Here is a 24,776-nt window from a genome sequence, read left to right as displayed (position 1 = left end):
CCACAGCTGCCTACCACTGGCAGCATGTGTCTCTGATGGTGGTGCACGTCCGCACATGCTTCAGTGCAAATAACAAAATTTAATCTATACATGGATGGCAAAAGTTAGTGGGAACATTGCTCATGAGTTATTGTTAGTTAATGGAAGTTTCATATGAGTATGTAAAGGCAAACCTGGGGCCATAGTGCACAAAGCCGCACTGCTTCATAATTACAGAATCAGGGGCTGGGGGATCTTTAGTTAACTGCATCGTGCTGTATTTAAGACAGTGGAGCTCTTACACACTAGCTCAGGCACTGAGAAAGCTGAATCTAACTATAAGAACTTTGGGGCAGACAAATGTGTTTGTACCACACCCAGTGCTGATTTTAGCCTCTAAGCACCTCCCACTGTAAATAGGAATAGCGTTGTACTGCCATTGAGTATTTTGGAGGACTTTTCTCTGTTTTGATTCTGGTATCTGTTGGCTTTTATAATACCCCAAATGATTATCTGTGCTCTGAAAACATGAGTGCAACCCAACCACACATTTTTTATTTTGACTGCTACATTGCCCCAAGGCTGCTGTAATTCATTGTCTCTGTGTTCTGTTCTTCACTTAAGTTTTAAATCCTCCTGCAAAGAGTAACAGAATATCATTAGCAAAACAGCAGACACAGGGAAGGAGTGGAACTTGTAATCACCAGGACAAAAAGCAGTCAAGCCGCATTTTAAAGACTAGCAAAATAATTTATTCGGTGAGCTTTCGTGGGTCTGTCCCACGAAAGCTCACCGAATAAATTATTTTGCTAGTCCTTAAAGTGCTACTTGTTGGCTTTTTGTTTTGATAGTATATAGACTAGCACCGCTCCCTCTCTGTTAGTAATCACCAAGGCATACTTAGGCCCTAATGAGATATGCTGCTGTTTGGTGATACGAGGAGAGGAGCAGTGCTAAGAGAGAGCTGAGTCACAGCAGCAGGCAATCACATCACAATCAAGAACTCACTGCCATCCAAAGGTAGCCAAAACCCTGGGTTCTTTGTGGGAGGAAAACAAAGGGATGGGCAAGCAAATGGAGTACTATGGAAGCTGGTGGGGCAACTGACACTCGCAAGGAAGTGGGATAGAATGAAAGGAAAAGAGGAAAGGGGACTGATGATGAGGAATTAAAGATATGGGAATGATTTAGACTGCATAAAGGAGGACAGACTAGTGAAGGGAGGAGCTGAATAAGCTAAAAAAAATGGGGACGGGAAAGAAAAAGAATTTGAAAAAGAGATGAAGAAAAACCTAGCTTATTGCAAACTGCTTCTGCTCCTGGTCACAAACAAAAGGAACTTTCTCAAGAAGACCTCATCCAGGCAATGTAAATACAGTGGCAATAGGGAATGGTTGAATCCACCTTGCCTGAAGTAGGAAAATTATAATAAATCACTAACAGATGAAGGAAACCAGAGAGGGAATGGAGGCATTTGCCCAAGGATATTACAGTAATTGTAGACTATCAATTTAAAAAAAAAATCAAAGACACACCATAGGTTCAGCTTAGCACAAAAGAACGCAAAGGACTTTTAAACTGTGGATTCAAACTGTAGCAAATCTAGTTTCTCTTTGCTTTCACTTTCATTCTTTCTCCTCTACCCCATTGTATTCCGTTATCTCCTGCAGTGGCCAAGTTGGTCTCTAGCTAGCTCTAGGTCATAATGTGAGAATTTCAGAATCCAAAGATAGTAACAGAGAGGTAGTCTGTTAGTGTTAGTCTGTACTCCAACAAACCAAAGCAGCAGTAATGTAGCACTTTAAATACTAACAAAATGATTTATTTGGTGATGAGCTTTTGTGGGACAGACCCACTTCATCAGACCAGTCATTGGACATACTGGGCAAAACCTTCGCCAAAGAATAAATGGACACAAGAACAGACATCAAAAAACTCAATACACATAAGGGCTGGTCAGTAAACACTTCAATGGAGTGGGCCGTTCTGTTAAAGACCTGAGAAATTGTGTCCTGAAACACAGAGAATTTAACAACAGATTACAGCGAGAGATTTGTAAGTTAGTACATATTAAAATTCAACACATGAACACATGGTGTGAACAGAGACATCAACTCCCTCACACATTACAAGGACTCTGCTTCCCTTCCTTTGATGCTCCTAATTATCTCTGACAGGACACTTAACATCTTCCCACCTCTTACCCTTTTCCTTCAGTCCTATTTGATTTGTCAGTTTTTATTGCAATTTTTTTCTTTTTTCTTTGGTCCTCTGTACTTAATAAATGTCAGTCTGTGTTGGAAGTAAAATTGATCTGGTGAAGTGGGTCTGTCCCATGAAAGCTCGTCAGAAGAATAAATAAATCATTGTGTTCGTCTTTAGAATCCAAGGATGTTATTCAACAATGAATACCTAACTGAAGAATATTGTGAATTGAGACTCACTTCCCACATCCTTGGGAAGACTGGACTGTTTCTCCCAAACTAGAGTAGTGTTTGATGAAGTGATGGATTTCTCTGGATTTGCAGTGAAGTCAGGCTTCAAATATGTTATGGAGGAGACACCTGTGTGATGAAAGCAATTAGAAATTGAGGAAAACTATGCTTTTGCTTAGAGGAGGCTATTTGGTGGATATATGCAAACTCCAAAAAGAAAAAAAAGAGAGAGAGAGAAGAATTGATTGTATATTTTAGGGCATGGATTGGGAGGACCTGAAATTCACTGCAGATATGAGCTGCAACAATTCCCAGTGCCTACAGTGAAAGAGCCCTGGCAGTGAAGTAAAACGTTATCCATGTAAACTTCAAGTGGCTGTAGTGCAAGGAACTGGGGAGACAATGCAGTGTGCAATACAGAGCTGAAATGCACGGCTGGTGGGTACTCTCACACAGCTGCTGTGTCAGTGCCTGGGCTGAAATCATGTGCATTCCCCTCTGTGCTGCATGTGCACTGCAGTGGTAACACTGGGTCTGCATAAATGTGGATCCAATGGCCCTTCCCCTGGCTGCTCTCAATCCCAGTCTTATCACTGAGCTGGCTGAAGAGCCCTTCTGCAACGGACAGAGTAACGGAGGCAGCAGGACCACCCACACAACCTTAAAGCAGAGCTAAAACAGGGAAGGCCTCCCGCTGTGTGACTTTCACCACTAAATATTTAGCAGTCAGAATATTGTCCTCCTAAACCACAGAACATGATTAATAACCTGTAGAAAACAGTGATGTTCTTTTCTCCAGATCTTCTTGCATTTTAAGGAGTACTCTCTCCTGCTCCAGGGCTTCTATGTACTTGGAATAAGACCAGGAAACCTGCAAAAAACATTTTCAAACATCAGCTTCTGTATCACAGGACTGGTAGTTGATGGTCTATTTCAGCAGCGGGAGTGCTTGTTTATGTTAATACAATACCAGCTTTCTCACAGCTGAAGAAGTTACTGAAAGGGGGAGATGTGCTATTAAATACTGGAATTGAGAACCAATTCTCTAGCCAGATTTAAATCACGAAGCTTTGGGAGGTGTGATTCAGAAGAGTCTAACAGACTGGACGCATATCCTAATTGATTCAGGTCTCCACTTTATTTCACACTTCCTTCTCCGTGCCACATTTTTCTTCCTTTACTCTCCCTAAAATGTTACAGAACCTCATCCCCACCAAAATTTCATTCATTTTCTTCCTTTGCTCACTCAAATGTGCCCTCTTCCTTCGACCTTCTAGGAGCCTCTCTGCCCTCTAACAACACCTCCCAAATTCCAGCAGGTTACATGAAATTTCCCCCTTCTTTCTGCCCACATCTGGCAGCACCCTTCTTCCTAGTGAGATGGTTAGTCCACAGCATGGTACTTTCTCTTGTGCTGTAAGGGGAAGAATGTTGTTTTTAAATTTTAATATACCTAGTCAAGTTCAAAGCAAGCTTTAGGTTGCTCGCCCTAATGCGTCAGAAAAAAGGCAGCTACCAAACATAATGGCTGTGTCTACACTTGCATTCCTGTTTCGAACGAGGCATGCAAATGAGGGAAATCGAAAATGCAAATGAGGTGCAGATTTACATATCTGGTGCCTCATTTGCACATTCTTCTTTTGAAAGAGCTTTTTTCGAAAAAAAATATGGTGTAGACATAGCACTTTCAAAAGAAGAATGTGTAAATGAGGCACCAGATATGTAAATATGCACCTCATTTGCTTTTTTGATGTCCCTCATTTGCATGCCTCTTTTGAAAGAGGAATGCAAGTGTAGACATAGCCAATGAGACTGGACAGCTGTTTGGTTTAAGGCAGAGCCCTACTCAGCAATGTTTGGCATCAGCCTTTTTTCCCTGACACTTTCAAAGTCAGAGCAATTTTAGCTTTGGTGGTTAAGTCCGAGGAACTTTAATTCCTCTCCGACTGTGGTGCACGATTTGAAGATAGCTCAGTCAACAGAGATTACCAGACTCCTCGAAATTCTGAAGCCTCTCCACCCTGGCCTATGCATCTACGAGAGCATGCTGGCTGCTGAATCAGCCAAAGCAGCCTTTTGCAGAAATGGACATCAGTGAAGATAAAAGGCCTGTTTGGGTGAGAGGACTGTGTTGGGGAGATTGTGCTCATCAAAACTTCACTGAACCCAAAAACGCGATTTGGATTTGGGTTGGTTTGAGATGTTGAATGAAGTTCAAGTTGGGCTACATTCCAAATTGTATTCTAGCCACCATTTACACTATAAACCATCACTTAGTGTTCAGAAGCTTCTGTGCTCATTCCTTCTGTTAGCTTAAAGGGAAAAAAAAAAGACTATCCCCCCTGTTTCCCCACACTGTAGAACTCTCCCTTCCCTTCCCTTCCCACCCCCTCCAGATTGCAATATTCCCAGTCTTTGAGAAAGTTTTGACATGAATCTGAAACGCCATTGCCTTGCACTTATCTCGTGTGAATCAGTGCTACCCTCTCTTCTAAATGTACACCTTAAAACTTATTAAAAATAGCCTAGCATCTTAAAATGAAAGAACGTGAGAAGAGGCAAGGCAGGTTTTTAACTAGAAAGTTAATTTGGCAGGAATTAGCAGTTTTGTAAAAACCGTGCAACAACAGCATTCGAAAACTGTCCTCCAGCTTCCCTTTACCTGAGCACTCTGCCTTACATCTCTTCATTGAGGCAGATGGGGCTGGGGGGGAGGTGGATATCAGTAGTGGGATATTTTGTTACTCACGTGTCGTCCATATCCAGTTACAGATGAAGGTGTTCCTCTGCCCATACTGAGCTCTTCTACAGAAATACTGTCTGGTAAACTGACGTTTTTCATTTGCTGTTAGCAATAGAAACAATTCATTGATTAGTTGCAAAAAATCACAGCTGAGCGCTGAAGAATGAAGCCAGAGAAGATGACATTTCAGCTGACACATGCAATGCACTTGAACCTCTTTAATCCAGCAACCCTGGAAAATGGGGTATGCTGACCTAAGGATTTTGCTGGGTCATGTGTGTGTTCTGAGGGGCCAGGTGGGAGAGGACTGGGAATGGATGCTTATCTGGTACCCTGCTCCCAGGGCCACACATGGCTCTGTGTCCCCTGCTGCTCTCAGCCACCACATCCTGGCTGCTATGGGACTGATAGGGAAAAGCCTCTGGGGAATCGGCTCTGCAAGTCGCCATACTCCCAGCTGGGAGGGAAAGAGAGCAGCAGTACACAAGCTGCTTCCTCCTCCATTCCATGGGTGTCCCCAGCTTAGGAGCACCTGGCATACAGTGAGTCAAGAGCAGCACACAGCACCCCAAGCATACTTTGTAATGCCTCATTTTGAAGTTCGTCATTGTTGCATGCTAGGAGGATTTTGGTTTGTGTAGGTGTTTCTTTGCCCAACTCGAGGTTCCCCCACTTGAAATTTCTGCCAACCATTTCCATTGTGAAGTTCCCATCCACCCTCTTGGACCCAAAGGGTATGTCTACCCAGCGAAGTGATTTCAGACCAGCAGCCGTGAGCATCTACACAGCACAAACGCTATTTCGAACCTATGTTGAAATAGCAGATGCCTAATTTCAAAATTGGTAAACATCATTGTATGAGGAATAGCCCCTGTTTCGAAACGGTTATTTCAAAAGAGGGGCTGCGTAGACAGGGAACAGAGCCTATTTCAAAATAAGCCACAGCGCATCCAATTTCAGAATAGGTTTTATTGGGTGTAGATGCTCTATTTCTAAATAGCTCAGTGTTGTTTCCAAATGCCTCTCATGTGTAGAGCGCTATTTCAGAATAAACTATTTCAGAATAAATCTTCCAGAATAGATTATTCAGGAATAATGCTGCTGTGTAGCCACACCCTAAGTGACAGGCTGGACTAGCAGTGGAACACATTTCCATTGGGGCCATCTATAGCATCATTAGTCTGTAGCCAGGGGGGATATGAATTTAGCCTGTCATGCACTATCTGTGTGGACTCTGCTAATGCACATCAACAGTCTGTTGATGCATTTCCAGAGCTGTCCTTAGGATTTATGGGGCCTGATGCAGTACTATTAAACTGGTGACCCTATTCCAGATGGCAGCCAGGGAGGGGGCAATGATTATTTTTATAGATGTTACTTTATAATATTTAGCAACACAATAATTAAATATTTTAAGGAAATTTTAAAGTAAGGTCCAGGAATGAACAGTGAATTCAGAAACTGACAATATATGCCTGGGGTTGGCAAATGCCTGTTAAAAATGACTTCATTACCACTTGAATGTCTCTTTCACAAGTTCATTTTTCTGCCAATAGCTCTGGCAGACTTCTTCAGTTTTAAGTTAACTACATCCTCTCTGGAGGAAGCACAGCCACAGAACTGGAGCAGGAAAAGGCAGATAGATGGACATTAAGACCCAGTGGTGCCTCATATTTTCAGATGCCCTATGCAGCTGCATATTCTGCGTATGGGTAAAGACACAAATGGTGTCAGGTGGTGTTTATAAACTGGTGATAGACTAACATACATCTGCCAAGAACCTGCTTCAAATAGTTGAAGCTTTATGATCTAAAACTTAAGGGTCCTGTTTCTGCTAGACACTGAGCAGAACGTTCATGGAAAAGAGAAGCTCAGCACTAAGCAAGATCTGGCCCAATTTGTTTAGTAACCCACATTTGTGCTGAGAGGCTAAAGAGAAAAGGGAAAAGTCAAACACAGATATGGTGGCTTGTCCTTGCTTGGTAGAGGAGGCTGGAAGAATGAGCACAGAATTAAAAGTACTTGAGATTTTTCAGCTAGGCATTGGATGCTCTTCAGGTTAAGATTTCAATAGCTGTTTTTGTAAGTGAAGGGCGACTGCATATGCAGAAATATTGGCATAAGAGCAATTTACAGAGTAACTAACACGAATAGGAATACGAATGTAGCATGTACAGCCCAATACCATACTCAGGAGCAAATCCACAGCCATGAGTAGCTGGGGCTTAGCCATGGGCAGATATGTGAGAAGGGAGGGGATAAAGCAGCTTCCCCAAAGCCTGCAACCTTTACAACAGCTACTTCAGCCCAAGTATCTGCATGTACAGGGCAACAAAAATGATTAAGGGGCTGGAGCACAAGACCTATGAGGAGAGGCTGAGGGATTTGAGCTTGTTTAGTTTACAGAGGAGAAGACTTAGAGGTGATTTAATAGCAGCCTTCAGCTTCCTGAAGGGGAGCTCTAAAAAGGAGGGTGAGAAACTGTTCTTGGTGGTGTCAGATGGCAGAACAAGGAGTAATGGTCTGAAGTTGAAGAGGGAGAGGAGTAGGTTAGATATTAGGAAAAACTACTTCACCAGGCGGGTGGTGAAGCATTGGAATGAGTTGCCTAGAGAGGTGGTGGATTCTCCATCCCTTGAGGTTTTTAAGTTGCAGCTGGACAAGGTCCTGGCTGGGATGACTTAGTAGGGGTCGACCCTGCTTGAAGCAGGGGGCAGGACTAGATGACCTCCTGAGGTCCCTTCCAGCCCTGTGATTCTGTGATTCTATGTCAGCAAATCCTCTGACCCTGCTGTGGCCTGCCATCATCCCCCACCCACCCAGCCCAGCTACATTGACAACCAGGGCCTGGGCAAAGAGTTGGACTCTGCACTGGACAAGTATCAGAGGGGCAGCCGTGTTAGTCTGTATCCACAAAGCCAATGAGAAATCCTGTGGCACCTTACAGACTAACAGATTTTTTGGAACATACACGTCCGTGGGCAAAGACCCGCTTCGTCACATGCATCTTATCCACAAAAGTGTATGTTCCTAAAAATCTGTTAGTGTATAAGGTGCCATTGGACTTCTTGTTGTTTTTACACTGGGCAGAGATGATGCAACCCATATATACCTCTCCTGTTTCCAGCCCCTCTATGCTGGATTTGCTGCAGCAGGGCCATCAACAGCCACAGATGAAGGAACGGCATTTGCCCACAGTGGCACATAGAATATTAAACTATTCCTTGCCCTGTAACAATCTCCTCTTCTCAACAGGACTTTTTCGGGGCTGTGTAAGGGCTAGAGATTTTCAGTTGTTGCTCCAAACTGCATTCAAACAACTGTCTTTGAGGAACCACAGACTAAAGGGAAGGAAAGGGGAAGACACAAACGTGCCCTACCCATTAAAGGTGGCACTCTTCACCCACACCCATGGCAAACGCTGGCATTTCAGAGGGGTGGTGATGTACTCTGGAGGAATGAGCGTGAGTTGGGGGTTTGCTGATGGCTTGACGCTGATGGCTTGACACTGATAGCTTGGGAAAGCCATAGCATCTCTCTGTGGCTCTGTTTCCCCTTCAACAGAGGGGATAATAAAGCCTGTCTGCAGGCACACATAGTTCACATTACTGCAGTGTCTGTGCGCCTGAATACGTACAGGGCTAGATAAACGTTAATTAGAAGGCTTGCGGGACACTGGCATCTTTGCTCTTAAAGGGACACAAACACATCACATTTGGCCTAACATTTAGATATGGTAACAGCAACCTTTCATCAAACAGAATAGCAGTAGAAGGTTTCCCGTATTTTAGAAACAAAACTGGAAGAGAAACAGCTTCACACACGTTGCCCTGCAGTGACTGCATACCAACCCAGCCTACTTCTACTAGCGCATGGGTTCCCAAACTGGGAGGCGTGCTCCCCGGGGGGGGGAAACAAGAAGAAATTCCAGGGGTGACATGAGGTGACCCAGCCCCCTCCCCGTAATTTCCCCCACCTGACAAAAGAGCCGGTCTTGGCTTCCGGCTCTCAGCCCCTGCCATTTTGTGTGGGCGACCTGGTGCAGCCACTATAAAAAGCGGGCAGCTGGAAAAGACCCAAGTGGAGCTAACTGCCTGCTGCAACGTTGAGTGAGTGTGGGTTGCAGGGGGAGGAGGATGGGGTTAGATGGGGGCCTGGGGGTGCCTGGCTCAGGTGAGGGGGATAGAGATGAGGTAAGAACAGGGGGGCTGGTGATGCCTGGCTTTGTGGGAAGGGAGGGGCTTGGGCATCTGGCTCGCGGGGCTGGCAGGGCTCAGGTGGCTGGCTGGCTTGCAGGACTTGTGGTGCTTGGACAGCTGGCCCTGACATCGCAGGTTTGGGTGGGACAATCTGGCAGCTGGCCCTGGCAGCATGTGGCTTGGGTAGGCGGCTTACGCAGGTGGCCCGCAGCTGAGGTGGGTGGCTGGTGGCAGGTAGCTGGTCCCAGCAGCACGGGGCTCAGGCAGCCAGTGCACGGGCAGGCAGCTGGCCCTGGCAGTGAGGGACTTGGGTGGGAGGCTCTGGCAGCGTAGGCCTCAGGCAGGCAGGAGTCTGGTGTGGGCAGCTCTGGAATCTGGCAGGGGGCTCAGGCAGCTGGCCAGCTGGGGCTGCACCAGGCACCTGCAAGGGACCAAGAAAAACTATTTGTGCTTGTTTTTAATTTTAAATAACATTTTTATGTCAAGTTCTTGTGTTCATTTGAAATTCTGAATTGAAATTGTTTGTTAAGGGGGGTTGGATGATGGTAAAGAAGAGGTGGGCGGGGCGTGAGGGTTTCTCGAAGAGCAAAAGGGGGGCGTGATGCCGAAAGGTTTGGGAACCGCTGGGTGAGCAACGTCTAACAGCTCACACTGACTAGAAACTGCTTGCAAACAAAAGTGAAAGCGAGCGGCCGGGGCACAGCAAGGGGGCATGCAAGGCATGCTGTGCATTCGGGCCCATGACCCTGGTGGGCCCAATCCTGGGAAGCCAGCAGGCTGGTGGTCTTGGCTGCAGCTGCTCCCAGCTGGGCTCCTCGGGTTCATCTACAGGACGTCATCCTAAGCAGCAGGCAGCCAGGCAGGTGAAAGGGGCCAGCTGGGGGTGTCCCCGCATCCAGGACTGCCCCAGCCCCTGAACACCACCCTGCGCCCTTTAGGGATGGGGAGGGAGAGCAAGGGAAAAGCACCTTTCACTGGCTCCTGGCTGCCCAGGGGCAGGGCAGAGGAGACTGCACACAAGTGCATCCACCCCTTTGCTCTCTGATCGTCAGTGGAAGAGCAGCAACAACCCAGTGCTCATGGCTTAGCTACAGCCACCCTCCTCCACACTCCCCCCCTACAGGCACACCAGCCCCTGCTTTGATTTCTGTCCCCCAGGTCCAGCCACCTGCCCTTGTTCCTGACACCCACTTCCCCTGCCCTCAGCCCCCACACCTCTGCCCCCTGCCTTGCTTCCTGCCCTCCCCACATCCCTCCTGTCCTGAGCCTCCCAGCCCCCACCCTTGTTCCTGAATCCCCCCAACTCTCCAGCTCTGATTGCTGCATCTCTGAACATTGCTCCTGCCCCGAGCCCCCACATCCCCAGCTCCTGCCCTTACTTCCAAACCTGCCAAGTCTCCTATCCCTCTCCCCTTATTCCTGAAACCTCCACACCCTCAGCCTCCTGACCTGACCGTCACCCCATCCCCTCGCCCTTATTCCTGACCATCCCAAGCCTCCCTGCCCTTATTCCTAGTCCCCTGCCCTGATCTGCCCCCTGACTCTAATCCTCCGCCATGAACCACCCCCCCACTCCACCCCACATGTACATTTTTACAGGTATTATCGTATCACACCCCCCCACCCTCCTGCCCTGAGCGTCTCCGTGCAGGGCTGTGCAATACGACAGTAACTGTAGGAAGCTTGAGTTACTTTTACCCCTGCAAAATACTAGGTGCAATTAAAATGACACAGACATTTAATGGCTCTTTAATACATGGCGAAGAAGGGGTAAATAATTAATGTTATCTAAGCAGTAATGTTCAGGAGGTGAGCAGTGAGAAGAGGCTTTGCATGCCCCCTCCTCCAAACAGCTGGTTGCGTCCCTGGTGAACAGTCTAATTTCATTGTCAGTGCTGAGAGAGATGCAGAAATCAACCAAAAGGGTAAAGAGTGAATCCTGGCTGAATAATCTGAAGTGCTCTGTGCTTCATATGCAGGAAACATGTTGATTCTAAGTAGTATGTGCTGATCATAAACAGCTAAGCCTGGCCTACTGACGGCGACAATGTGTGCTAGCCCAGTTCCACGGGCAACTGTCCCTTTCCCATAAGCGAAGCTGTCTTTTGTGTTTTCACTTTTCCCTCCCACCACAAGGGAATGAACAGAACTATATTCCCACCCTATTTCAAATGAGAGACAGGGCAAATGCTCTGATCCTGCAAACACTTATCCATGGGCTTGTCTGAAAGCACACAACTTAAACAGATGTGTGAGTGCTCGCAGGATTGGAGCCTCATTCTCCAAGGACTGAACTGTACCCGCAGCCTGTATGTTAACAAAAGACATTTAGGGCCTGATCCAAAGCAAACTCAATGGGAGTTTTCTCATGGTCCCTAAGGGGATGATTGGAATTTTACATGGGCTGTTGAAAAATGGATGTATGGAATTTCCACCTCTCACCTTTATGAGGGCGAGTCTCTCCTCTGCTGTTTTCCTTTTCACTTTTTGTCTCTTCTTTTCCTTTTTTCTCTCCAACATTGGCAAAATTTTCTCATCAGCCAAATTGCTTCGAAATTCACAAAATTTTGGCCAAAATTTAAACAGAAGAGCAAAAATAGTCATCTGAGCAGAAAGAAAAGGAAGTCTAACATGACTATGTTAAGAAAATAAGCGTGTACTGTACACAGTAAATGTAGTTTACATAACAATGCAAGAACTATTTCCTTTTTAGTACAAAGCACGTCTCCTCCCACATATAGTCTCCTGACATTTCAGTCCAGCTTTGCTCTCTGCACATGCTTCTCATCAGTATGGTTGTTGCTGGTGAGAAATACTCCTAAAACACCATCAAAAGGCACTCTTTCTATATTTCCCTAAACAACTGTTCACATTAATAAAAACATCCATCATTTTTCATGAGTATTCTTTATAAAATATTCACCACTTGGAATGCTTTTTACACCACTCTTCTGCTTAAGAATTCCAAATATTCCGTTCATCAGGGAGACAGCTTGGGGGTTTTTTGTTGTGTTGTTCTTTTGTTTTCTTTCTCCTTTGGAGAAAGAAAACTTATTTTCCCTTTTTAGCTTCTGGAAAAGCTCTTAAACCACATTAGAGATCTATGAGCAAGTCTTGGAAAATTTTTAAATGATATAATCTCTCTTGGGGTCTTTTTGAACTGGAATAAGAAAAGAACAAAAAAGCAGTCAGCAGGGTTCAGTGCATGTTTCTGGCACACTGTACTAAGGCTTGACATTGCTGAGAATCCCGTACTGAAACTTCAGTGGGAGCTGAAGGCGCTCACCACCTCACAAAAATAGGGCCAATGTGCTTAATAGTAATATTTGATAAGAATGTGCAAAATTCTTCCATCAGTTCTAAGCTGTATTCTACACAAGTTGGGCCTTTAAATAAGCCTCTTCTCTTATGAGCTATGTGACTCCGCCTGACTTCCCAATAATTCACCTCATGATCTGAATGTTTTATGGATTGCGTTAGTAGATCTTTAAAAAGAGCTAGGGTGGTTTGGTGGGAAATGGGGACAGAAACAGCTACATGTTTTTGAGGAATAGACGTATAAAAAGTAATGACTGTAGAAGGTAAGAAGTGTGGGTTTACAAGTGACCTTATTTGGTCTGTGCAGCAGAATGAGCAGAGAGTGAAAAAACCTGTTCCCATCCTGTTCCTGTTGTGCAGAGCTTCTGAAGAAGAGCAGGAGGAAGCGGGAGGAGAAGAAGGCAGCAGCAGTATTTTCAGTAAAAGGTATAAATAACTTTTGTGGTTTGCTACAATGACTACAACCTTTTCTTACATCTACTTAAATGTTCCTCAAGCCACAGACTTTGGCTGTGTCTACACTACCACCTGTCTTTGAAGGAAGGATGGTAATTAGGGCATTGGGAGTTTACTAATGAAGTGCTGTGCTGCATACACAGCACTTCATTAAGCAAATTCCCCCCTGCGGCAACTTCGAAGTTTTAAACTTTGAAGTACCAACATGTGTTTAGCTGCGGCTCACCCGCCGGTACTTCAAAGTGCTGGGGCAACTTCCAAGTCCCCTTACTTCTCAAAATTTTGAAGTTTAAACCTTCGAAGTTGCCGTGGGGGGGAATTTGCTTTATGAAGTGCTGCCTATGCATGGCAGCACTTCATTAGTAAACTCCCAACATCCTAATTACCATCCTTCCTCCAAAGGAAGGTGGTAGTGTAGACAAGATCTTTGGTCCTTACAGTTTGATTACTTGCATCTAGCAATTATGGAAAATGGAATAAGAGCTCTAAAGCAAGAGCTCCTAACGCAGGGCTGGTCACCCCTTCCCACATAAATACCAGATGAAAAAGGATATGGTAGTGAGCATTTTGGTGATTAACAGTATTCAGAGATCTAGCCCCAATCTTGACCCTTCACATTTCAATATACTAGTATAATAGGTGCAACTTTGTGTCCACTATGATATATGAGTCCCAATATGCCCATAATACCAGAGACCATCTCTAAAAACCAGGCATAATATTTCTAGCCTAATATGATACTGCTTCTCCCCACCCTTTCCCAGCTTACCTGTGCCTCTCTAAATACATATGGCCCTAGTTCTCTCCTGTGCTCTATAATCTTCTGAGCTTGCTCTGGTGGGATATCAATTTGCAGAGCTGGTGGGATGCTGGAATTAAGAAAGCAGCTGATGATAGCTGTGATCTTATTTTGGATGATGGCATCATCACAATGAGAGTGGCACAAGTCCTGAACAGTGGAAAATGCAGCAGAGAGTGAATATATTACTCACCAGTAATTAAGCACTCAGTCCTTTACAAAAGCTAACCAAGCTGAAGAATACCAGTTATATGTAAATAATATGACACACTGCGTTTTACACCCCGCCCCCCCAATAACTAGGATGCAATGGAATTCTTGCACTGACTTCCTTAACAAATGGCATAACAAAGGCCTGTGACATACTGGGTTGCATATTTGCATTCACGATCATGGTGCAGAGGCGACATTTCCTGTATGTACTTCTGGTGAGGCCATGCACTTGCTATCCTAGCCGAGCACGTTACTGACAACAGTAAGGTAGTTCCAAACACAAATGAAGGCACAAAAAGGACTGATTACCAAGAAGACTGAGGTCGCTATGGATAACATGGTGAGCTGTAACTAGAGAGGACAGGGAGGCTTCCTACAAACACTGAGATGTGAATGATTAGGATGGTACAGGGCGACCATTTCTCCCTGTCCCAAATACAGTACAGGGAGATGGGGGAGAGCAGCAGCTCTTCTTGGTGCCTCCAAGCCCAGGGAGCCGGGAAGGAGGTGGCAGCCGGCCCCCCACCCCGAGCCCCAGGCCACAGCAGTCCTCACCTCTCACAGCAGCCCTGAGGAAGCGGCAGGGATGGGGCAGCTGCTGCATTTCTTCCCCCCGCCCCTTCCCTGAGCCTCAGCGGCAGGGACAGCGTAGTCACAGCACTTCCCTGAGGAAGCAGCAGGGATGGGGCAGCCACGGTACTCCCCCTCCCCCTACCTTCCCCAAGCCCCAGGGAAACGGCAGGGATGGGGCAGCTGCCCATGCTCGCCCCACTTCCTCAAGGGGAAAGTAGGCTCACCTGTGGGATCCCTGATCACTGGCCAGCAGCTGCTGGCAGAAAATAGGGGACGATCAGTCCCTTTTCTAAAATAAGTAGGGACACCTTTTTGGCGTCCCAAATATGGGACCGTCCTGCCAAAAACAGGACAGATGGTCACCCTAAGATGGTATCATGAGCTATAACCAGGAGTACTGGAATACAATTAAGAAAGGGAACAATTTAGGCTGCCAGTGAAACCTTCTGGCTGTGTCTACACTAGCTCCCAACTTTGAAGGGAGCATGGTAAGTAGGGTGTCGGGAGATTATTAATGAAGTGCTGTGGTGCAGATGCAGCACTTCATTAAGCTAATTCTCTCCCGTGGCAAACTCTGAAGTGCTGGCTTGCATGTAGCCGCGGCTGTCCTGCCAGTACTTCAAAGTGCCTGGGCTACCTTGAAGTACCAGTGGGTTAGCCGCAGCTACATGCGAGCCGGCACTTCGAAATTTGCCTCTTTGAAGTTGCCACGGGGGAGAATTAGCTTAACGAAATGCTGCATCTGCACTGCAGCACTTCATTAATAATCTCCCGACACTCTACTTACCATGCTCCCTTTGAAGCTGGGAGCTAGTGTAGACACAGCCTCTGTGTGTTACAGTTTCCCAAAGCCCCATGGTTTAGGATTGTTAAAAGTAGAGTGGACACATCTCTAAAACACATACAGCAAGAATTCACTTATATAGGTCTCATTCCTATGATCATATAATTCTCATAAAACTTGTGGCTGAATGCAAGTGCTATGCATTCAAGCTCTGATGAATTGCAGCTGCACCATTAGCCTACGAAAATGTTGTAAAGAACTGTCATCAAGCCCTTTGATACACATGTTCCTTCCATGCAGGAACCCTAACTTTCCATGGTATAATGTGTTTATCACAGTCCCTTCAATATCTCTAGCAAGATGCAGCAAGCACTCCAGAGAACTTGTGAGAGCAGATCTGACTGAGCTCAAGAATTTGGGTCAACTTTTGATAGAAGAATTTGTGTTGCCACTTGATTTTAATTTACAAAGAAATTCAAGCCCAGGATTCTTAACAAGATATTTCATAATTCAGAGACTGGTTTGGTTTTTATTATTAATATTTCATTAATAGTGCAGCGGGAAAAAGTGATAACTGCCATGAGAAAAAGTAAAACCGTATTCAGCATATCATAATATAGCATTGCAACTTTTCTTTCTCACTTAAGACGTAAAAATAAAATCAAATAAATCATACCGGAAGAAGAAACAGGCCATAGGACATAAAAGTAAAGATGAGAGACAAAACTTAAGACAGTCCTCTAATATTTCTTCATATTCGTTTTAAAAGTAATTTTTTCTTTATTATCGTCCACTTGCCCAAAACAATGTCCTGCCAGACTGCCAGGTGGTAAGGAGCACTGCAGAGGTCAACTCCCACAGGGAGTTCTGTTTGAAAACCCATGGCAGGATATGATCCAGGCAGTGCAGGCAGGAGCTATGCAAAGTGCTTCATGCAGCTTTTGGCAAAGGTCCTCTGGTACATCCTGACCTGCAACACACCTGCTAGTCTAGTCCTTGGCATCTATGAAGAGCAGCAGCAGCCAACCCTGCCAAATTGTCTGTGTATATAATTATGGTCAGATTGTACTTTTCTTTGTTCGATAGGAAAACAAATAAAATTAAAATAAATGGAGGGTAAAACAATAGGTTTCTCCACGGACGATGTACACAGAGAAAATGCTTCAGATTGGAGCCCACTTTTCTCTGTAATTTAGCTCAGAAGAAACAAAAACTCTGACATTTGTGGGTGAGTTTTGGCCTCCCAGCTACTCCCAGTTCTGGAGTAACAAGTGGATGATCATCTCCCAGCCTTAGCTAGAGTCTCAGTTCTGCTGTGCCTCCAGAACCCACTGGCATTGGGAAGCATTTGTGTGCAGTAATTTCAAAGTCTGATGAGCCTGCTCTGCTCTTCTGTGCTGACAGCAATATTCCAATGCTAACTTATATTTATCACATCTCCCCAAGTGGCCAGCAGCGATTACAGGTTTCATTAGCATCTCTTACACATGTAGCTATTTTTTATTTTAAATAAAAGTTTGAAAGATGCAAATAAAGTTCATAGCCTGTCCAAGCAACCCCATATCTTTGCACTATTATCCTTTTTCTCCTTAGAATCATAGAATCCTAGGGCTGGAAGGGACCTCTAGAGGTCATCAAGTCCAGCCCCCTGCCTTAATAAAGCAGGATCAACCCCAACTAAACCATCCCAGCCAGGCCTTTGGCAAGCCAGGACTTAAAAACCTCTAGGAATGGAGATTCCACCATCTCTCTAGGCAACACATTCCAGGGCTTTACCACCCTCCTGGTGAAATGTTTTTTCCTAATATCCAACCCACACCTCCCCCTCTGTAAACTGAGACCATTGCTCCTTGTGCTGCCATCCGTCACTACAGAGAACAGCTTCTCTCCATCCACTTTAGAGCCCCCTTTCAGGAGGTTGAAGGCTGCTATCAAATCACCCTTCATACTTCTTTTTCTGCCAACCCTTCTGTAGTGTACACCAACTGGGGACCTTTTTCAATGTGTGCGTTCCCACAGTGCCTGGCACAGCTGGGCCCCAATCCTGACTGAGGTCTCCAACTGTTACTACTAATATGATATGAATGATAATCATTAACCATAGTAAATAATCATAGCAGCCTTCCTCCTCTCTGCACCCTGTGTGTAGAAACCAGGCATAATTGTAGCAAAGCCATCCTGGGTCAATCTAGCTGAGTGTGCTGTCTTCCAACCAGTGGACAGTGTCAGGTGTCCCAGAGGGAATGAACAGAACAGACATGTATCAAGTGATCCATCCTCTGTCGTCCATTCCCAGCTACTGGCAAACAGAGCCTAGGAACACCATCCATGGTCATCCTGACTAGCAGCTATGGTTGGACTTACCCTCCATGAATTTGTCTGGTTCCTTTTTGAGCTCTGTTTTGATTGGTACTTTCACAGCATCCTCTGGCAAAGAGTTCCACAGGTTCACTGTGTGTTTTGTGAAGCAGTCCTTTATTTTGTTTGTTTCAAACCTGCTGCCTGTTAGTGTCATCTAGTGACCCCTAATTCTTGGATTATGAGAAGTATTAAACAATACCTCCCTAATTACTTTCTCCCCACCAGTCATGATTTTATAGACCTCTATCAAATTTGCCCTTAGATGGCTGGTTTCCAGGCTGAAAAGTCCCTACTTTATTAATCTCTTCTTTTATGGAAGCTATTCCAAACCCCTAATTAATTTTGTTGCCATGTTCTGAATCTTTTTCAAATCCAATATATCTGTTTTGAGTAGCGGTGAACACATCCAGTTATGTAGACTCTCTCCTCAAACCCTATGCCACCAACACTCACAGCTATCTCCAAGATACCACTGAATTCCTGAGGAAATAACAAACCATCGGAAAACTTCCTGACAACACCATCCTTGCCAGCATGGATGTAGAGGCACTGTACACTAATATTCTACATGAAGATGGATTACAAGCAATCAGCAATATCATCACTGATGTTAGCACAGCCATTCTGGTGTCTGACCTCTGTAACTTTGTTCTCACCCACAAGTATTTCCGATTTGGGGACAACTTATACCTCCAGATTAGTCAAACTGCTATGGGCACCCGCATGGCCCCACAGTATGCTTATATATTTACGGCTGACCTAGAACAACGATTCCTCAGCTCTCGTCCCCTATAACCCCTCTTTTACTTACGATACATTGATGACATCTTTATGGTTTGGACTCATGGTATAGAGCCTCTAGAAGAATTCCACAGAGACTTTAACAATCTGCACCCCACCATCAACTTATGCCTCGACCACTCCATGTGAGAGATACATTTCCTGGACACTACAGTACGAATCAAGGATGGCCTGATCAGGACCACACTCTACCAGAAACCCACTGACAGCTACGCTTACCTACATGCTTCTAGCTTCCATCCTACACACACAACAAGATCCATTATTTACAGTCAAGCCCTTAGGTACAATCGCATTTGCTCTGATCCTCCTGACAGAGGCCAAAAACTACAAGATCTCTACCAAATATTCATAAACCTGAACTACCCACCAGGAGAAGTTAAAAAAACAAATCGACAGGGCCAGATAAATACCCAGAAACCAGCTACTTCAAGATAGGCCCATAAAACCAACAACAGAACACCACCAGTCATTACCTCCAGCCCCCAACTCAAACCACTGCAACACATCTTTAAAGACCTATACCGCATCCTTAATCAGGATGCCACGCTCCAGAAGGCCCTAGGTGACAGGCCTGTTCTCTCCTACAGATAACCCCCCAACCTTATGAGGATTCTCACCAGCAACCACAGACTATACCACGATACCAATCCTGGAACTTTTCCTTGCAACAAGCCCCATTGCCAGCTTTGTCCACATATCTATTCTGGAGATACCATCACTGGACCTAACCAGGTTATCCACAGAATCACGGGCGCATTCTCATGTTCCTCTACTAACATCATATATGCCATCATGTGCCAACAATGCTCATATACTTTGTATATAGGACAAACAGTAAACACGCTTTGACACGGAATGAATGGACACAAAACAGACATTGAAAAGGTCTTAACTCACAAGCCTGTCAGCCAGCAGTTTAATGGAGTGGGCCATTCTGTTAATGACCTGAAATTCTGTGTTTTACTGAAAAGGAACTTTAAGAATCACCTGCAAAGAGACAGAGCTGAACTCTTTTTTATATTCAAATTTGGCACATTAACAAATGGTTTGAACTGGGACACCAATTACCTTGGTCATTATATGGACTCTTTTACATACTTTGCTTTATGTGACTCTTGACTTCCCCCACCTCCTACTGCCCCTCTGCTCTTCTGATTTGCCCACATTGATTACAATTTTTCTGATCTGTCAACCTTTATAACTATTTTTGTTTCTCTGTGCCTAAAATATTGGGTCTGTTCTGGTATGGCTATGGTCTGAAGAAGTGGGTCTATCCCACGAAAGCTCACCACCTAATAAATTCTTTTTTAGTCTTTAAAGTGCTACTGGACTGCTTTTTTGTTTTGATAGTGTATAGACTAACATGGCTATTTCTCTGTTACCTCCACACTCAGTATTCAATATGTAGGCATTTATATGAATTCATATAGAGGCAATAAGATACTCTACCTATAATTATCTATCCCTTTCTTAATGATTCCCAACTGACTATTAGCTTTTTTTGACTGCTGCTCCATACGGACTGGTTGTTTTCAGAGAACTATCCACAGTGACTGCAAAACCTTATTCTTGAGTCACAGTAGCTAATTTTGTCACCATCATTTTATATGTGGAGTTGGGATTACATTTTCCAGCTTCCATTGCTTTCTATTTACCAATATTGAATTTTATCTCCAATTTTGTTGCCCAGTCACTCAGTTTTGTGAGATCACTTTGTAGCTATTTGCTGTCTATTTTGAACTTCACTATCTTGAGTAGTTTTGTATCATCTGCAAATTTTGCTACTTCACCATGTACACTTTCTCCAGATCAGTTATGAATATGGTGAACAGTATTGGTGTCAGTACAGATCCCTAGGGGATACCACCTCTCTCCATTCTGAAAATAGACAGTTTATTACTACCCTTTGTCTCTTGTCTTTTCACCAGTTACCAAAAGAGGATCTTCCCTTATAGCCAATGACTGCTTACTTTGCTTAAAAGCCTTTGGTCAGTGTCAAAATCTTGTCAAAGATGTTCTGAAACTCTTTGTATACTATATATTGATTGGATCCCCCTCTCCACATGATTATTGACCCCTTCAAAGAATTCTAGTAGATTAGTGATGCATGATTTCCCTTTACAAAAATCATGTTGACTCTCCCCTAGCAAATTAATCCTTGTGCTCTCCTAAACACAGGCATGACATACTTCCCATTAGCTCTCAGATGTAGCTCTATTAAAATCAACAGAGCTATGCTGGTCTACTGCTATGGAGAATCTGGTCCAGAGGAGACATGAGAAACTGGGAGAAACAGAGGATGATGTCAGATTACAGTGTTTAGGAAATATGCAAAACTGTACACATACCGAATATAAAATAGTATTCACCTTACTTACAATGGGGCTATTATTGGAACTATAGTGCCTCTGTAACCTGAGCAAGCATGTTATGTATGGCCATTGCATTTTGTACAGCACAATGAACACATTGCTCAACATATAAAAAATGAAATTTTGGACATCAGTTAATTGACAATATCCCTGTAAAATTCATGATTTTATAAGGTATATAAACACAAAGGAATGTGAGTATGAAATGCTCAATTAACTTAAAATAGTTTCTCTAAGGAATAGAGGGTGTGAATGGAGAAAAGGACAATAAAGTAGTGAAACAGGTGGCATTAATGTTGACAGTAAACATTAGTTAAGTGTCCTGAAGTATGTTAATGGATATATGTTTTTAAATCGGCATGATACTCCCTGCTCTCATTATAGCACCATACCTTATATTTCTGAACTTCTTGCCAAAAAAGCACTCCATTTTCCAGTAAATCTCCTTTCAAAGACACAAAGCGCTGAAACTGTAATGCTGTTACTGGATTCAACAGTGCTTTACGGAATGTAATTATTTCTCTAGATGAAGAAACCCACTTATTGTCCACATGCTGTCAAAAGGAAAAAAAAATGCACTAAATAAATTGTTTCAAAAAGCTATAACAAAAGCATTAGTTAGGATAAACCGATTCTTATCATTGCCCTGACCCTAACTTTCAGTAGTTTATGACAGAGATACAATAGAACTTGGCAATCTTTTTTTTCTTTTCTTTTCTTTTCTTTGTATGGTTGGTTAGTTGGGGTGACACTTTTTGGAAAGGATGGACAAGCAAGGAAATGGAAACAACTATTGCTATTAATTATGGCAACAGGCTGTATTTTAGGGAACATTTTGAGTTTTGTACAAACAACAATACATAGAAAGGAACAGACAAACCACATTGCTAAAAACTCTAAAATGGTTTCGACATGGACCTCACTAACAAAACCTATTTTGAAATGTGTTCCCACCACCAGAAGCTGGGAAGTTTGTTGTTTCTGGAATGAATTCTATAAATAGTAATATATGATTTAAAGTCATCATGACATTTGGGGAAACTACATGCTTCAAAATAGACAGTAAACAGAACGCATGAAAGGGTGAGCTAAAAGGAAAGCCAGAGTGGGTAGAGAAAGAAGGATAATTTATGCAGAAGTTCATTTCACATGAAGTTTAGAATGGAAGTCGACCCTCAGTCTTCCTTTACTGACTTCACAGTTCTCATGCTTTGCTATTATTCTTTGAACAATAAGCCAAACAATTCCTTGTTATTATCAGATGGATGACTGAAACCTACCCTGAAACATGAGGGACGTAGAGAAAGGGAATTATATCCAAAGGCTAGCAAGCAAGGGGTAAAGGAATATTTTTTGTTGCATGTATATCATAGAACACTAGGACCAGAAGGGGCCTCGAGAGGCCATCGAGTCCAGTCCCCTGCCCCGACGGCAGGACCGACCACTATCTACACCATCCCTGATAGACATCTATCTAATCTGTTCTTAAATATCTCCAGCAAGGGAGATTCCACAACCTCCCTTGGCAACTTATTCCAGTACTTGACCACCCTGACAATTAGGAACTTTTTCCTAATGTCCAACCTAAACTTCCCTTGCTGCAGCTTAAGTCCATTGCCTCTTGTTCTCTCCTCAGAGGCCAAGAAGAACAAGTTTTCTCCCTCCTCCTTACGACACCCTTTAAGATATCTGAAAACTGCTATCATGTCCCCCCTCAATCTTCTTTTTTCCAAGCTAAACAAGCCCAATTCTTTCAGCTTTTCTTCATAAATCATATTCTCCAGACCTTTTATCTTTCTAGTTGCTCTTCTCTGGACCTTCTCTAATTTCTCCACATCTTTCTTGAATTGGGGTGCCCAGAACTGGACACAATATTCCAGCTGAGGCCTAACCAGCGCAGAATAGAGCGGTAGAATGATTTCTCATGTCTTGTTCACCACACACCTGCTAATGCATCCCAGAATCATGTTTGCTTTTTTTGCAACAGCATCACACTGTTGACTCATATTTAACTTGTGATCTACTGGAACCCCTACGTCCCTTTCTGCTGTACTCCTTCCTAGACAGTCTTTTCCCATTCTGTATGTGTGAAACAGATTATTCCTTCCTAAGTGCAGCACCTTACATTTATCTTTATTAAACTTCATCCTGTTTACTTCAGACCATTTCTCCAATTTATCTGGATCATTCTGAATTATGACCCTATCCTCCAAGGTAGTTGCAACCCCTCCCAGCTTGGTACCATCTGCAAACTTAATAAGCGTACTTTCTATGCCAATATCCAAATCATTAATGAAGATATTGAACAGAACTGGTCCCAAATCAGACCCCTGCGGAACCTCACTTGTTATGCTTTTCCAGCAGGATTGAGCACCATTAACAACTACTCTCTGGGTACGATTAGCCAGCCAGTTATGCACCCACCTTTACTAAAGTCTAGGTATACCACATCCATTGCTTCTCCCTTATCTACGAGTCTCGTTATCGTGTCAAAAAAAGCTATCAGGTTGGTTTGGCATGATTTGTTTTTTTACAAAACCATGCTGGCTGTTCCCTATCACCTTACTACCTTCCAAGTGCTTGCAGATGACTTCCTTAACTACCTGCTCCATTACCTTTCCTGGCACAGAAGTTAGGCTGACTGGCCTGTAATTTCCTGGGTTGCTCTTATTCCCCTTTTTGTAGATGGGCACTATATTTGCCCTCTTCCAGTCTTCTGGAATCTCTCCTGTCTCCCATGACTTTCCAAAAATGAGAGCTAACGGCTCAGCTACCTCTTCTATCAGCTCCTTGAGGATTCTAGGATGCATTTCATCAGGCCCTGGTGACTTGCAGACATCTAATTTTTCCAAATGGTTTTTAACTTGTTCTTTTTTTATTTCAAAAACTAACTCTACCCCTTTTCCACCAGCATTCACTATGTCAGGCATTCCTTCAGACTTCTCTGTGAAGACCGAAACAAAGGAGTCATTAAGCATCTCTGCCATTTTCAAGTTCCCCGTTACTGTTTCTCCCTCCTCACTGAGCAATGGCCCTACCCTGTCCTTGGTCTTCCTCTTGTTTCTAATATATTTGTAAAAGGCCTTCTTGTTACCCTTTATGCCTGTAGCTAGTTGGAGCTCATTTTGTGCCTTAGCCTTTCTAATTTTACTCCTGCATTCCTGTGTTATTTGCCTATGTTCATTCTTTGTAATTTGTCCTAGTTTCCATTTTTTATAGGATTCCTTTTTTCGTTTGAGATCATGCAGGATCTCCTTGTTAAGCCAAGGCGGTCTTTGCCCATATTTACTATCTTTCCTACATAGGGGAATAGCTTGTTTTTGGGCCCTTAATAATGTCTCTTTGAAAAACTGCCAACTCTTCTCAGTTGTTTTTCCCCTCAGTTTTTCCTCCCATGGGATCTTACCTACCAGCCCTCTGAGTTTACCAAAATCTGCCTTCCTGAAATCCATCATCTCTATTTTGCTATTTTCCCTCCTACCAGTCCTTAGAATTGTGAATTCTATGATTTCATGATCACTTTCACCCAAGCAGCCTCCCACATTCAAATTCTCGACCAAGTCCTCCTTATTTGTTAAAATCAAATCCAGAACAGTTTCTCCCCTGGTGGCTTTTTCAACTTTTTGGAATAAAAAATTGTCTCCAATGCAGTCTAAGAACTTATTGGATAGTCTGTGCCCCGCTGTATTAGTGTCCCAGCATATATCTGGATAGTTAAAGTCCCCCATCACCACCAAATC

General features: G+C 43.9%; 1 protein-coding gene across 1 annotated transcript in view; it reads right to left on the bottom strand.

The window, feature by feature from the left end:
• Positions 1-517: 517 nt before the first annotated feature.
• The window catches only part of RGS22 (regulator of G protein signaling 22), a 103,105-nt gene continuing 78,846 nt past the window's right edge, over positions 518-24,776 (bottom strand). Inside the window, exons 21-27 of the mRNA XM_074985436.1 lie at positions 21,429-21,590; positions 13,900-14,079; positions 11,799-11,960; positions 5,164-5,259; positions 3,183-3,285; positions 2,424-2,543; positions 518-615 (exon numbers count right to left, since the gene is read on the bottom strand). Of these exons, the coding sequence (XP_074841537.1) occupies positions 599-615; positions 2,424-2,543; positions 3,183-3,285; positions 5,164-5,259; positions 11,799-11,960; positions 13,900-14,079; positions 21,429-21,590 (840 nt within the window). The 3' untranslated portion in view covers positions 518-598. The remainder of the gene's footprint in view (positions 616-2,423; positions 2,544-3,182; positions 3,286-5,163; positions 5,260-11,798; positions 11,961-13,899; positions 14,080-21,428; positions 21,591-24,776) is intronic.

This window comes from Carettochelys insculpta, chromosome 2 (assembly GCF_033958435.1).
Source record: "Carettochelys insculpta isolate YL-2023 chromosome 2, ASM3395843v1, whole genome shotgun sequence".
Classification (NCBI taxonomy): Eukaryota; Metazoa; Chordata; order Testudines; family Carettochelyidae; genus Carettochelys; species Carettochelys insculpta.
This window is presented reverse-complemented; position numbering and strand designations above follow the sequence as displayed.